Genomic DNA, 16,199 nt, shown 5'->3' on the forward strand with positions numbered 1-16,199 from the left:
ATGTTATTGTAGAAATGTGATCACCATTACAGTTTCAAACACGTCTGTGTATGATGCTAATATAGGAGATTTAAGTTTTATAATGTGAGACATGAATGAACAAAGTTCTCTGTTGTTCCTCTCTATCTTTTCTTTCCTTTTTCACACCTGGATTTCCAGGCATGCTGATGGAACTGTGAAGTTCTGGGATGCCTCTGCAAGTGGGTTCCCTCAATACCTGTTTTGTTTGCTTCAACCCATTATGACTTTTGAAGGTTCACTAAAAAACAAGAGGCTCCATATGGAAATTTAAAAAAAAAAAGAAAAAAAAAGTGGATTAAATCTTACAGAAACAATGAAAAAAAAATAGTAAACAGAGTTTTGATTAGATGTAGTCTAATTCTACTATTATTATCATTACTGTTATTACTCTATTAAGCTGCTATTATTATTATTATTATTATTATTATTATTATTATTATTATTATTATTATTATTATTATTATTACTATATTATTACTTTTAACCTATTGTTGTTAATATTATTAATGTGTCAGTTCATAAAACATGCCTCTGATTTTTTATATTTTTTAGTTCTATTGTCAGATGATAGCCCTGCATTGATAACGATGCTTGTCTTTTTTGCCCCCTCCTTTTATTTTTAGTAATGCTCCAGGTGCTCTATAAGCTCAAAACAGCGAAGGTGTTTGACAGAAGCCGGTCCAAGGAGGACAAGGGCTGCACAGACGTGTCAGATGAAGACCCCTTCGCTATTCAGATCATGGCATGGTGCCCTGAGAGCAGGATGCTGTGTGTGGCAGGAGTGTCAGCTAATGTCATCATCTACCGCTTCAGCAAGCTGGAAGTAACTACTGAGGTGGTTCAGGTGTGTAGTAGAAGGAACAGAGATTCCTTTATCAGGGGCACAAATAATAATAATTGTTATAATGTTAAGGAAAATAAAGTAATGAGGTTAAAGATCGATTTTTTTTTAGCTGCCTGTCATGACGACGATGAGCATCTCCACTGTTTTTCTCTCCCAGCGTTGACTTTCAGTGCTATGATAAGATGTAAGAACATATACACAGATGCATATGCACTCAAAGATTTGCCTTGTCAAATGCAGTATGGTTACTATGACAACAGACGGAGCAGCGAACAATCAATGCTGGACTGTCATGACAGTATGGCAGTTATAGCGCTCACAGCTCCTATATAAGGTCCATAAATGTTGCATTTCTAATGTTTGTCAGTGAAGTGGGCAGCAAGATGATTTATTCACATAGGATTCTGGCAACATCTGTCTTGCTCAGCATTCATTACTGTTTTTGCTCTAATCGCATCCTAGACAGAAAGATGACTCCTTAGAGTGTGTGGGAGGATCATGAACATTTTTTTTTTGTTTGTTTGTTTGTTTCAGCTGGAACTCAGCATGGTTCTTCCTTACTGTCCAGTTCTTTAGGTCTTACTTCACTAGAAGTAAATTAAAAGACTGATTCAGTCCGGTCACCTTCCTTCAAGGGGAAGGCTGATGCACAAGTCAGAAATTTCTGACTCGTGTTATAAACATGTTCTCGCAGCCGCTGCAAGGTGCAGTTAGCAGAGAAGCGTTCCTTTGCACCTCTTTATGAGCACGCAGAAACTGAGTTGGAGGAGGAGAGGCAGTCGAAGGAGTGAGAATTTTTGAAGAAGAGCACTGATCACTTCTTCACTCCCACTTGTCAGTGGGGCTAATGAGACTGACAGATGCGAAAGCAAAGGAGTTTTTTTTATGCATATTGGGAGTGTGTGTGTGACTGTGTGAAGGCGGAGGTTGCATAAAGGTAGCCTGAAGGAGGATTTAGAAAAAAAAAATCTGGATTATTTCAGGATTGTGGACCTCTGACTCTCAATAAGCCTACGCACACACACGTCAAACAAAGCTCATCGGAATGACTGTGGAGATGTCATTCACACGCTTGTGTCAGAGAAAACTCATGTAACATTATATTTACAATGTTTTCTGCCTTCATCATGATTGTGTGTATCTTGTCTATTTTATAAATGTCGCTCTCTGTGATTTTGTGTATGTGTATGTGTGTGTGTGTGTCCTTGTGTGTCTGTTTGCCTTTGACAGCTACTAGAGGTGCGAATGCAGTACGAGCTGAATGACATGGAGTCTCCAGATGGAGTGGGAGAGCAGACATCAGCACATCCCACCCCCGGTGCCTCCCCTCAAACGAGTGGCCCACCTTCTCACCCCTCGACCAGCAGCAACAACTCGGATGGAGGCAACGTGCCGTGCCTCAAGTATGAAGCAAACACACACACACACACACGCTGAAAAACCAGGTTTTCACACACACACACACACACACAAGAGTCTTTTGCCTCAAGCACTCTTGTACAGACTTAACCAGCGCCTGAAGCGTTGTCAGCCCCAGCCTGCCCGTCATCCCCCCAGCCGTCGCTCATGCCAGACCCTGAGTAAAACCTTGTTTCATAACTGCAGCTGCACTTAAACACTTAATGAAGCTTTTTTTTTTTTCTTTTTTTTTTTTTTAAATCTCTCATTGCTTCTGTTTTTTCTTCTTCTCTCTGTGTCTCCCGTCCAGAGTGCGCAGCGTTCCTCTGAAGCAGTCTCCTGGTTACCAGGTGGACCTGGTGGTTCAGTTAGTGTGGGTGAGTGGAGAGCCTCCTCAGCAGATCACCAGTCTGGCGCTCAATTCTTCCTACGGCCTGTGAGTACGCAGACACAGTCATGAATTAGTTCCCCCCTGACAGTTCCAACACTTATTTATATTAAAATGATGAAGATCTACCAACACAATTCATGAAAATCTGATCATTACCTCAGTTTTTGTGCTTTATAGATTTTTTAGCTCCACATCCTGATTCTGTTACCTGATTCTGCAACCCCCCCCCCCCCCAGTGTGGTTTTTGGCAACAGTAATGGTCTGGCGGTGGTGGATTACGTCCAGAAGACTGTGGTGCTCAACCTGGGGACGGTTGAGCTTTACGGCTCCAGTGACCCCTACCAACGACAGCCCCGCTCGCCAAGAAAGACACGGCAACCTTCTGGAGGTAATGAGAAAAAAAGGACATGAAGAGTATGAAAAAATAGATGAGTAAAATCATCAAAACAGTAGATGTAGAAGGTTTAGTACAACCAGAACAGCGTAGTTAGATGAAGTCAGGGGAGACAGGTCTTCTCCTCAAACCGTTCATCTATGGAGGTGCTGCTGATGTTGTTTCTGGAGCAAAAAAAAAAGAGCTTTTCATTGTACGTACTCCACGTGATTTATTTCTCCGATTAATTGGATTTTTTGACATTAAACATGTCTCGTGATTAATCCTGCCTTGTTTTAGAGGCAAAGGAAAAAATTCCAGGCTCTAATGTCCAGGTTAAAGCCTGGAATTTTTCTATTTAAATGTAAATGGAGCCTAATATAAGTATTTGGACTACCAAAATAATTTGGATCACATTGTAGTTCGTGCAAGCGACCGAGGAGCATTATCAGATTTTGTATTCCAGGTTGGTTTTCAGGTCCAGGTCTTTTGATTGAACGTTCTGGTGGGTTTGTGCCCCTAGAGCCCACTATCAGATGGTACCTGGGATGCAGGAAGCCCCACAAGGTCACTGCTGAAGAAACTAAACTGTAACCGATCCAAGCGTTGAATGAATGAAGTCATGGAACCGCATCCTCTAAAACACACCTCGCTCAAGGCTAACGGACAACTTTCTTTGTCCGTTAGCCTCTCCTTTTTTATTTTTTTATTTTTTTTGCCGTCTCACCCCTACAGCCCATCCCTGTTCCCCTCTTTACCACTGCAGCCTCAAGAGGTAGCCGATGAGGCGTTTTCAGTGTGGACACACTGCCACCCTGTGTCGGGCGATGGCAGCGCAGCTCCACAGAAGATGCTGCATTGTCATGATGAAGCAAAAAGTTGGACGGAATGAATTTGTAAACGCTTGCCTGCGGATATTTGTTTTTTTTATTTTGCGTAAAAAAGGCGGAGGCGTACATTCAAAACCGACACACAAGCGTGAGTTGAAGCTCACGCACGCGCGAGCGAATGCACGTGTGAATACACACACGGAGCATCTGGTGTCACTGACTGTTGAGCAGTGGGCTGGCACCTGTCAGAGCCTGGCGAGCGCTAACCCTAATCAGACGTCCAGCTGTGTTTCTCTGCCAACAGAGACTGCTGTCGGCTTGGCCTCCTGCCTCGTAGGACAATGTCACACACCCACACACACATTCTGACACTCCATCAGTCAGGAAAGAGGATTTAGACCTTAAAACGACATTAAAAGCAAACTGAGATGATGCACGTAGTCTCCTTCCTGTGTTAAATGAGAACAGAGGCTTGTCTCAGTCTCCTGTAAACATACAGATATAGTCATTGATGTGAAGTTTCTCTTAGCATATGATAAATTATGGTCTGTATTATACGGTTAGTGTGTTGTAACTGAATTTTATGACTTCCGCTGCAGGTCTTTGTGATATCAATGAAGGCTCAGCCACATCGGAGGACCGGTGCAAGTCTCCCACTTCAGGTAACATATCCTTCAGCGTCTTAACAACAAGAAAAAGAGTTGAGCAGAGGCTTTGTGTTACTGAGACATCACTCAAACACTGAGTCAGTCAAAAAAAAAAAAAAAAAAAAAAGGTCCACAGCACGATTTACTGCTGGGATTCCATAAGAGGAGCATTGGTGAAGAGGTGAAGAGAAATGTCTTCATAAGTATTTTATTAAGTGTTCATCATACAGACTTTATTTTTTATAATGGAGTGTCTGGTTTAAGTCACGCAAATGTGTTTTTCAAGAGCATTTTCTCTAATTCTCTCTAATTCTTATTAAACTTTTGTAGAGTTCAAAAGACAGGAATACATGGGTTTTAATGTTATTCTGGAGAACTGTGTCACAGACTGTAAACCTGCCTATGATGCCGATTCATTGTGACAGCTGAGAACCCCTAAACTGAATTAAAACTCTGCAGAAAGTCGGAAATTTCCATGAATCAAAGTGAGAAGTTCAACCCGACAGGCCTCCGGTATTTTCACATTTAGCAACTGCATAACTTTGAAAAATGATCTTCAAGTTAAATGTATAATGAGTTGTGAGATGGTGCAATTGAACTTTTGACTTGGATTTTCTTCCAATTAAACATTTAAATGCGTCTGGGCGCACTGTTCCAAGGCCGATCCGTGCAGAATATGATCACATTACTTTTCATATTTCTGAATAAAACAAAATGAAAAAATGCGTTGTCACTGTGAACAGTATGCAACCACGACCTGGTGTGTTCCAGCAGATAGATGGTCTCTTACTTGTTTCTTTCATAATCTACATTCTTAATATTCCAGCTTTAGATGTTTAAAGCCAAAACATTCCACATCTCACTTCAAACTGCTAATTTTGCACGTGAACCTTGAAAATAAGATGCTTTTAAACAAAAAAAAAAAAAGATCAGACGGAAAACAAACGTGAGTCTTGATTCTGCTGCTGCTGCCCCCCCCCCCCCCCAGATTATGGTCTGATACATCTGTCTGCTCTGCATTATTAATAGGACAGAGAGATAAGGTGTCTTCCAGCAAGGACCTTTCTCAGTCATTTAATCTAGCGATAATGTGGATTTTTTTTTTTTTTGTAAACACAAGATCTGTCAGAAACAATAATTAGAATCTCTGTTCATGCAGTGTGGACTCTTTAACCTTGACGTCAGCTGCAGTACGATGACTAGTGGAATTTGCATTAAAAAATAGCTTAAAGCTGAAGTTGGAAAGAGCAAGCTAGATTTTTTTTTTAATATAAAACCAAAAAAGTTCTTTCATCCCTAGTAACTCCGTTAAATGAGGTCACACAGACACAAGTTAAACAGCTGTGATGATGATCATGATGTGATTTCATTATCCTAATAAAAGGGCACTGAGTGGATATTAAAGAAATGTAATGTTTGATCTAAACAGACAAATGACAGGAAAAGATGTGTGAATGGTCGAAAACAGGCAGATAAACGAGGGTCAGCGGCGACCCGGTGATGCCGTCGTGAGGGGGTGTGAAAGGAGTGTCCTCAAGGGGCTCTGTTGGTCAAAGGGACGGACAAAGTTAGGGTCACAACTTTGTGGAAGCAGATATCACTGCATGAGCTCAGAAGAACTATGGCTGGTTAGAAATAGGTCTTAACTATTAGGTGTTTTTTTTTTGGAAATCTTGACTGCAGTTGAAATCTTTCTGTACTTTTTTCTGACATTTTTGTGCCGTTGGCTGCTGCTAACCTACGGGGTATCCACCCGGCCTTGTTGATGACTTTGTCAAATGTTGTCTGAGTCATGATGGTAGTTCGGCCCTGGACAGACAGACGGTGGGCTGGTGAGATTGTAAATGGCTGGCGACAGCCACAGACACCTCCTCCCTCTTTGTCAGAGCGTTTGATTTATTGATTTAAGAATTTTAGGGATTTTGCTCCCAAAGAAATGACCTACCCTACCTTATAATTTATGGTGCTGAACTGCACACCAACAAAACGGACCTGATCATTCTTTGGTTGTGCTCCGAAGAAATAAGAATCTATCCAAAGATTATTTTTATTATTTCTGGAGCAACTGTTACATAAACTGTTAATGCTCTGTAAAAAATACTAATCTAATAATCTATTCTTATAATAAGGAAGCTGACATTGTGTATATCCTCATGTGTGAATTGTTTTCTAGGCTAGAAGGTTTATTAACATAGGAGAAAAAAATGACTTTCACTACTTTGATGAATTTCGAACTGTTATTCAAGAAAAGAGGCCAGTTTGTTGCAACAAAGTGATCCACGAGGGTGAAGAGTGTTTTCTAACTGCACATTTACTCTACTTTCCCCCTGACACCCCCCCCAAAAGTGTTGATGTCAAACAGCAATCTACAACAGTTCTACAATGGAGGTGGTAGAGGAGGTAAGATTGGCTGCTGGAGATGTTTCCTGACAGGCTGTGTAGGCGGGACAGAGTCCAGATTTGTCCTCCCCCTGTCTTTGTCCTCCGTGTCATTGATCACCCCGGTGGGGGGGGGGAAATACAGAATAGAGATCCACAAGTTCAGCTTCACTTCCGGGTTAGCTTCTGTTCCACTTTCTTTTGGTTTGTGCTAGTTTTTATAGTTTTGTTTTCCTTGTCTAAAAGCAATTTACTTATATTTTAAATAATATATTAAGGACAAAAGTTTGTGTAGAAAAATAAATGCATAACTGAAAGTTTGCAGAGCAGAGGCTAACCTACAGTCAGGACAGGAATTCCGCTCCCCATGCACACGATGTAGAATATTCAGAACACTTGCATGCTACCTGTAAGTAGCATGAGTTTCATATTGTACACGTACCTGTGTCTGCGTGTGATCTGTCCTGACCTGCAGCAGACTCCCTGTGTACGTTACGACTTCTATGATTAACGTTCTCTGTCCAAACAGAGCAGAGAGCGAATCATCTGTCCAGATGTGTCTTTTGTGTTTCTTCAGTACTGATGCTGATAAAATCCATTTTTATTGCCTGAACGGAAAGCAAAGCTTTTTGTCTGCGGAAGGCAGGGGGTTCTGGATTTAATGCTTTTATTAAATTCAGGTTGATAATGAGCGGAAGATGATCGCTACATCAGAGGTTGGAGGTTTGACCCCCCCCCCCCACCTGGACTGGACCCCTCTATCTCAAATCTGCATCATAGATTCTTTTCAAGCAGCCGTACCTCATTTAAATATTCCAAACCCTTTGTAGCGCCGGTGGAGGGCAGAGGCGATTCATTCATTCTCAGCAGACGTCTAATTAGACCAGAATAAGTTAAAGCACTTGTGTGGATATGCAAGGCCCCATAAATGGAGCTAAACAGAAGGTAAGAAAAAGCCGCAGTAGTAGATTTGTGTATATTAATGATGGACAGCGCTGAAATTTAATTAACAATGTCAGACATTAAAGTTACTACCTCTGACAATTACGATAGAAGCAAAAACGTGCCTGAATTAGGACAAAAGGGCGTTTATAATAAAGAGAATTAATGTCAAGCAAAGTGAAATTGAGTTTTTGGGGGGGACAGTAAAAACAAAACAAAAAGATTTAAAGACAGAAAATTAATCAATATTTCTCCTATAGACATCCTATACATTCTTATGGATTGCAAGAAAAGAACACATGCGTGACCTTTGACCCTTTCCACTGTCTTCTTCCATCTCCTGTTCAGTTTCTGTCTCCTGTTCAGTTGTTCTTGGTGCATGATCCTGTGGCATGAGGTCTCTGGATGGCTCGATGTGTCTTACTCTTGTCTCCTCCGGGGAGGGGGGGGTGTGTGTTGCGTAGTCAAGCGCCCCTCACCTTGTTTTGTCGTTCACGGCATGCGTCTGTGTGACGGGGGGTGTCGTTACGCAGTGTCTTTTCTTGAGTAAAGCATTTTGGCTCCTCTGCTCTAATGAACAATCCCCCCACCCCCCACCCCCGTCCGTGGCACCCGATCCACAGCCTTCTGTCATTTACATGTATTTTAGCTCTGTGCACTATTAAAGCCCAATGCTAGTTACCTAGCTTTGCATGGCACTGTGTTTTAGCTTAGATGTGTGTTTGTAAAGAGGGATGTTCTCTTTTTTCCAGCAAGGATGTCACGGAAATTAAGCTTGCCTACTGAGCTAAAGCCAGACTTGGGTAAGCCTTGATCTCGTGTCTCCAAAGAATTTGTATGGAAATGAAGTTTACCTTTCTCACCTCAGCTGGACTCAAACACATCCCATTAGTCCAGTTTCATCTGGTTATTAGCTTTCAAAATTGGCAAGCTGTGCAAATGTTCTCCTAAGTTTGCATGAGACACAAGTAGCACCGATCTGACCAGGATAGAAATGAACTGAGCTAAATCCGAATGTTGGAATCAAATTCAGTGTGAAATTATCTGATGTGCTCTGCCCCCCCCCCTTCCTCCTCCACCTTTTGACCTCAATGGGGGCTCTTCTAGTGGTCAGTGGTGCTGAATTAAAATATGCACATGCCATTTTCACTGTAAAGCTTTCTGTAACTTTTACAGCTTTTTCTCTTCTGTGTTCATGTCTTTCCTTTCTCTCTTTTATTGATCCATTTAAAAAATTTTCAAATGCAGACATTGATTTAAAAAAAAAAAGGAGAATTTGTTTTATTTCAGCGTTAATATTCAAAAAAATTTTTATTTATGTTATTTTTTTGAAGGGTCATTTTAAAAGTACCAGCACATCTATCTGTATACGTGTTAGACAGTACCAGTGTTCATGTTTCCAAAGTGTCAGATGTGATTTTTCTTTTTATTCTAAAAGCAAATTGGGGATGATTTGATAATATGCACGAATAATATGCAAAAATTCCATTGCATTGGTTTCTGTTCTCATATAAGGTAATATATAAATGATTCTACTTTGTTAACAAGAAGCCACAAACCTGACACCCGTCCGTTTGATATAAGACGGGATCAGCCTTCTGACCTGTTGTCAGCTTAGACAACAACCCTTCATTTTTGGATTCCTCTTGGTTTGCTGCAAAATTCCGCCCCGTACAGTATATATTTTAAATCTGAACGTGAACATTTCACATATGCAATCCATGACGTCATCTGTGCACTTTTGTCCCTCCTGTGTTGCATTATGGGTGCTTTACCTCTCTGTTTTCTCCTCACTGTCCTCCTATCTGTATGCCCGCCACGGGGTGCCAACCCATTAGACCACAGGGACAATTCCTTTAGCCGCTCACGCTCCTCCAGCGTCACCAGCATCGACAAGGAGGCGCGGGAGGCCATCACCGCCTTCCACTTTAGCGAGACGTTTGCCCGGAAGGGGGACAGCACTTTGACACCATGCCTCTATGTGGGCACCTCCCTTGGCACTGTCCTGGCGCTGGCACTCATGCTGCCACCTGCTGGTGAGCAACGGCAACTGCAGCCAGTAATCATCTCCCCTACAGGTGGGTGTCAAGAGAAAGACAGAAGAAAATGCTTTCATGCCGCAATGTAATGAAAGTTTTAAAATAACACCCCCTATTTGGAAAGAAAGATGCAGTTAAATTCTGTGTTGACTCCCTCCACTCATCAGGCATGTTGGTTCGGCTGAAGGGCAGCATCATGCGGATGGCTTTCTTGGACTCGTCGGGTTCCTTGTTGCCCCACATGTACGAGCCTTGGTTTGAGCCCAACATCATAACCGATGGTGAAGAAAGGGAGAAAGTCCGTAAGCGGAGGCCCGTGTCGGTGTCCCCCTCCAGCTCCCAGGACCTCAATGAGACCCAGTACGCAGTGGTGTGTTCAGAGAAACAGGCCAAAGTCATGTCCCTCCCCTCCCAGACCTGCATCTATAAACACAGTATCACAGAGACATCCTTCATCCTGCGGGCAGACGTGGTGCAGATGAGCCAAGGCGTGTGCGTGGCGTGTTTCTGCGCCAACGGACACATCATGACCCTCAGGTGAGACGGAAATAACTTGTCTTTATAAAGCCATCAATCAAAGTCAGTTTGATTATATCTCGATGATATTATTAGATACAAGTAGACTTGACCCTGACTTCTGATGAAAGCCTTTAACTGACAGCGGGTCGATGGATCTAAAGTGATGGTTTCTGTGTCCCTGCTCCAGTGTACCCGGCCTGAGACCGCTCATCGACGTGAACTACCTGCCTCTGACTGACATGCGGATAGCCAGAACATTCTGCTTCACCAATCTGGGTCAGGCCATGTACCTCTGCTCCCCCACTGAGATCCAGAGGATCACTTACAGCCAGGATATCTGTGAAAACCTGCAGGTCGGTTAATTCAGCATGTCGTAGATTCAACAAGACAGGTCTGACAGGCTTCAGTTCCTTTGGGAGAAGACTTTAAAGATATATATACCTGTATTTATACAGTTGATTTTATAGCAAATGATTTAAACAAAACTGGCATGATCTTAGCAGACATGTGGGACAATGTGCACACAATTGACTTGTTAGTTCTTTGCACAAACTGGACTAAGTGTAGCCAAAGGGGATTAAATTATATGCTGGAGGATAATTTGTCTTGATGTTTCAGGAGATGCTGGGAGAACTCTTCACACCAGTGGAAACACCAGAAGCCCCCAACAGAGGGTTCTTTAAAGGTCTCTTCGGAGGCGGGGCCCAGTCTCTGGACAGGGAGGAGCTATGTAAGCCACACCCACTCATGTCTGGTTGTACAGTACAGTTGATGCAGCGTCTCTCACACGTCTGACCCTCTCATTTGTGAACTCAGTTGGTGAAATAGCAGCTGGGAAGGCATCCCGAAGTCTGGCCCAGCACATCCCAGGCCCGGGGGGCATCGAGGGCATGAAGGGGGCGGCTTCTGGAGTGGTCGGAGATCTTGCACGTGCTCGAATAGCACTGGACGAAAGAGGCCAGAAACTGGGTGAGCTGGAAGAGAGGACAGCTGCCATGATGGCCAGCGCCGATTCCTTCTCCAAACACGCCCATGAGGTAAGAAAACTGAATGTCCAGAGGGGAGTCAACCTCACATGAAGGCAGTTATTTTATTCTTCCTCTGCTCACCTTCTTCAGGCTTTGTACAGTAGCAGGGCTTCTTGTAACATCTTTTTTACTCCTTATTAATGGTTGTTATTCTACCGTTTTCCAACTTGCATGGAGGTAAAATATTAACAAATTTAAGACGAGGTAGATGAAAAAAGACTTTAGAGCAGTGGGACATGACTCATGAGGAACTGTAAAATTGAAGATGGAATTGGAATTTTTTTAATCATTCATCAATGAATAACGAAAAAAGACAATTTCAAACAATTTTGGATTTTATTTTTACATGTATAAATTCTGTCAAATTAAACAAATAGACAATTGCTCGAATTGATGTAAATAACTTACAGCAGAGACAATCAAATAAATAGTACAAAGTATACTTGGTGTACATCTAATAAATAAATCACTAGCAGTCGTTTCAGCCTCCTTAGACGTTCAGAAATATTACTCATTTACATCATCTGGCCGCCAGAGGGCAGTAGGTGCTGGGGGAATGTTCAGCACTGTGAGGCTCTCATACGTACTCCTACTTTCAGATCAACAGTGCTGAAAAAAAATTTCAGAGCATAGGAGATATCCTGATTTCTATCACTTTATCGTATGAACTAACAAGAGAAAAAATTGGTCTACAATGTATTTAAAGCCATTTGTCAATCACTGGAATCAGAGTTTGTGTGTCTCACAAGCTGGAATAGTGACATCTCACATGTTGTGACATTTCCTTGTTTCCAGATGATGCTGAAGTGCAAAGATAAGAAATGGTACCAGTTTTGATCGGTGATCAGGAGGGGCGGAGCTCCACGGACACAGCCGTCACCTTCCATTAGCTCATTGGACTCACCGTGACTCCCAACAGTCCGCCTGTCTGTCCATCCATCCCTTCAAGCCTTCTTCACCGGGACACTTGGGATGTTATTCCCTAGCACAATGCGGAATACTGTTCTTACCTCAGTCTTATGGTGGAACTGAGGGGGGGAGGGGGGGGGGGGCAAGGGAGAAGGACGACCTCAGAGGGAGCAAATTAATGGTGTTCGTTTTGTGTTCTTGTCTATTTGATCTCTGTTGAGCCTCTTCTCCGAGGAGGCCGATTCGCTCACAAACTCGGACATTCTTCATTGTCATTTGCCAAATGTCGTCTCCACTCCAAACCCGTCTGAGGCCAGTATTCAAACTGACACAGCTGGAAAGACAAAAAGTTAATGAAGAAAGAGACCATGAAGCATTTGTAACGTGTGAAAAGAAGGAAATTAATATAAATACGTCGTGATATATACATCAGACAATAAATGTGCAATGCTGTATCCACTTCCAAGTGATGCGTAATGGAGAAAGGGACGTGTCATCGATGGAGCGAAGCAACGTGTGAAGGAGGCAACACCGGAGATCTACAGGAAGTGATGTAACAGCAACACCTCCTCTATGCAGAGAGTTGCTGGGATATAAACAGCTTCATCTGATGTAAACTGGATATTTCACCCTTGACTCTCCTCTGAATCTTGCAGACTTTCTTATCGTTTCCAACAGTCTGTGTGTGTGTGTGTGTGTGTGTGTTTGTGTGTGTGTGACTGTGCACACGCGCGTGTGTGTGTGTGTTACTTTCTATTTCCTTGCCATTCCTCTATTTGTTGATCGTTTTGTTGTCTATTATTGGAAAATCTTATTTTTCTATCGTTTTGAAAGTGGATAATAATTTGATGTGTTGAAAAACATGTTTTGTGGCTTTTTATCCAACAATTCAAATTAATTTCTCCTTGTTAAAAGGGCTGGAATCTCATAGGAGGGCAAGGACATAAAAGGCATACATCAGTTTCTGCTTGCTGACATGGCAACATCGGACTACTGACTCTGAATTCTTTGAGTGCGTGTGAACTGCGTGTTTTGTTTTCTGAGGATGTCATTTAGCGACCTGTTTGTGATGTGGACCACCTCCCTCACCTTCACATCATTAACATACACATGGGCTTTGTGAATGACTACAAAACCTGATGGAAACAGTGTTAAATATAAATAGTCTTGCCAGATCTGTTGGGTTTTCAAAAGGTTACGCATTATCTCACACACATAAGTAAATATCCTATTTATTTCCATTTATCCAGGACAACAGAATCATGGGTGTACAATCCTTTAAAGGCCTATATGTTTGAAACACACTTCAGTCTTGCTGGTTTTTGTTGTTTTGATAGTCTTTATTTATTGAGGTGTGAGCATCAGTTGGTGTCCTGAGCCTTTAAACTTCATTATATCATTTCTATTTCTGTATTTATAGTAAAGCCTGTCTGCCGGGGCTTTACTCCTCATTTGTATATAAGTAAATAATTTGACAATCTAAGACCAACTGGAAAGAAAATGTTGTTAGCTCAAGCACCATAAGAGGAGAAAGGCCATATTTTTTCTGACGCCAAAGACTTGCTTTAGCTTTCCATTGCATTCCTCATTTGGCTCGTCGTTGCATGAGTGTCGACTCCAGCCGGCGTTGACCCAGCATTATGGTCTGTATAGGAGGACAGTCACAGTCATCGCCGTGCAGGGTTCAAGAAATGGGGCAAGGTGCAATGGAATTTAGCCATTTATAGTGTTACTGTATCACAGTGTGTCATCACATGTTGAAAGTGGCCTAGCTGTTGGGTGATGAGGTGATTTTGTCCACAGAAGGAGGTGAACCATTTCCCCTACAGCTGTCTGTTTGGTATGTTTAAAAAAAAAGAAGAAAAAAAAAGGTTCTAGTTATTAAATAATTGATGTTGATGTCTCACCGGTCAGGAGTCTGTGTCCAATGTCTGTTATACCAACGCCACCATGAAGATAAGGAGATAGCATTGGAGGGTGACCCCTCAATCCTGGTTTCATTTAACTTGTGCATGTTCTACATGCTTCTACTGTTGTTACCTTTGTGCTATGGCTTCTTTCTTTCAGTCATTGTAGTTTAGATGTTTTCCCTTTCTTCCCTCTTGAAGAATAGGAAAACAGCTTCTGGAAAAATAATACATTTAGCTGGAGCTCATCCTTAAAAAAATTTCCTAGTCTTTCTCTCTGATCCAATTGTTATTTGTCTGTTTTTTTTCCCTTTATTTCAGAATTTTACTTGTTTCTGTTTTCTTTTTTTTTGTCTGAGTGACTTGTTTCATGTCAGTACACTACAATATGCAGTATTCCCACCCGATCAATCCACACACCCAAACAGAGGGAGTCCCGTCTATCTGCCATACGTCATCTTCTGTCCTGGACTCAACAGTTCTGTCCTGGTGTCAACAGTTATCAGTGCAGTATTTTTCTCATTGTAGCCAATTTTTCTTGTACAGTTTTATGCAACTTTCACATGGATGTTTATGACTTTATCTGCTGCCACAAAAGTTTAGAAATTCTGTAGATAGAGATTACTGTGCAATGGAAAATAAAAGTGGACAATGTATTTTTGTCTTTAAGCATCTTTTGGTGGATAATTTAATGAGTTCTACGTTTTATCTTTGTTTTTCAGAGGAGAAGCCTGTATTTAATGTGCGGTTGACTATGCGTAATTTGCTTTTGCCCACTAGGTGACAGCAAAGATACACTCGTCTCTACCTGCAGTTAAACTACCAAGCAAATCAGTGTAATCCTACTGGCCTACAGACATGAGCTGATCCGACCGGGTTATGCTATTTTTGACTTTGTTGATTTAAAAACTTCCTTCCGACATTAATTGATCAGTACGTCGTCTACATGACAGGAAGCAGCCCTGTTTCATTTTAAAATTTGACATTTTTCTAACAGCTTGCTTTGTTAGCAGATCGTGTCGTTGTGTGCTGGTAGTGTATTACCCCTTTCCTGAGAGAAACACAACCCTGTATTGATCGCAGTAATGACTTTAGAAGGCACTCTCGGGTTTCTTTGTAGTCCTGCCACAGGTGACAAAGAGGTTAGTGGAACTCTTAAAGGTCACCTTTTGTGGAAATGAGAGGTTTTATTCATCTGGATATTATTCCAAGCATCTTCTACTTGTATTACAAAATGCTCCTCTAAGTGATCCTGACCCTAATGTTTTGTAAATGTGTCGACTACTGGAAATATACTGGTTATTTTGCACTTATGTGTTGTAGTATTTTTACTTTCATGTCTCCTTGTCTACAAAAATCACATAATTGCCTTGATCTCAGCTCTTTATTACGGTAACTGTGACACGTAGTGCTTCCTGGCATCGTGTGAGTCAAGGTAGCTGAAATTCAAAGCGGTGTGGCTGGTGTCACATTTATGAGAAGTGTTTCATCACAGATAAGCTGCTGTGGCTGTCAGAGGTTGAAGGTTGGGTTTGGGGGAGACTATGGAGGTGATGGATGGGGGGTTGAAAAACATGTTGATTTTCTCATTTTGACTGAAGCCATGAGGAGAAGGTCACCAAGACAACATTTTCTTGTTGATGCACACCGACTGAACCGCTGACCTTGTTAGCAAATGCACAAATGCACACAGATATAGTTAGATCATCCACAGCTGACCACTCTGTCTGGAAATTATGTTGGTACGACTGTTGCCGTGGTGACTGGAAACACGAATACCTGAGCGATGTCAGCGCGGTGAGGATTAGCATGACACATGGGGGAAATGTGTAAATGAGCTCGCTGCGTTAGTTTGACTTCAACTATTCCTATATTGTCACAGTACAAGATCTGGATCCAGAATTTGTATTCTCACTGTCTGCAGCATTTTGGGACACGGTAATATTTTCTTTCTCTGGGACAGGTTGAAAAC

The 16,199-nt window shown here is 42.0% G+C and overlaps 1 protein-coding gene across 3 annotated transcripts in view; it reads left to right on the top strand.

Annotated features, from left to right (window-relative positions):
* stxbp5a (syntaxin binding protein 5a (tomosyn)) overlaps nucleotides 1–15,498 on the top strand; it is a 91,288-nt gene extending 75,790 nt beyond the window's left edge. The window contains exons 15-28 of one of the 3 annotated variants that reach the window (XM_068342419.1): nucleotides 160–200; nucleotides 645–865; nucleotides 2,096–2,268; nucleotides 2,574–2,699; nucleotides 2,891–3,042; nucleotides 4,457–4,519; nucleotides 6,851–6,904; nucleotides 8,578–8,627; nucleotides 9,621–9,903; nucleotides 10,032–10,401; nucleotides 10,571–10,736; nucleotides 11,002–11,113; nucleotides 11,200–11,420; nucleotides 12,207–15,498. In XM_068342419.1, coding sequence (XP_068198520.1) covers nucleotides 160–200; nucleotides 645–865; nucleotides 2,096–2,268; nucleotides 2,574–2,699; nucleotides 2,891–3,042; nucleotides 4,457–4,519; nucleotides 6,851–6,904; nucleotides 8,578–8,627; nucleotides 9,621–9,903; nucleotides 10,032–10,401; nucleotides 10,571–10,736; nucleotides 11,002–11,113; nucleotides 11,200–11,420; nucleotides 12,207–12,248 — 2,074 coding nt within the window. In that variant the 3' untranslated portion in view covers nucleotides 12,249–15,498. The remainder of the gene's footprint in view (nucleotides 1–159; nucleotides 201–644; nucleotides 866–2,095; nucleotides 2,269–2,573; nucleotides 2,700–2,890; nucleotides 3,043–4,456; nucleotides 4,520–6,850; nucleotides 6,905–8,577; nucleotides 8,628–9,620; nucleotides 9,904–10,031; nucleotides 10,402–10,570; nucleotides 10,737–11,001; nucleotides 11,114–11,199; nucleotides 11,421–12,206) is intronic. The other 2 variants (XM_068342420.1, XM_068342421.1) reach the window with 2 other exon arrangements.
* Nucleotides 15,499–16,199: the final 701 nt, after the last annotated feature.

Source organism: Antennarius striatus, chromosome 19 (assembly GCF_040054535.1).
Source record: "Antennarius striatus isolate MH-2024 chromosome 19, ASM4005453v1, whole genome shotgun sequence".
NCBI classification, from domain to species: domain Eukaryota; kingdom Metazoa; phylum Chordata; class Actinopteri; order Lophiiformes; family Antennariidae; genus Antennarius; species Antennarius striatus.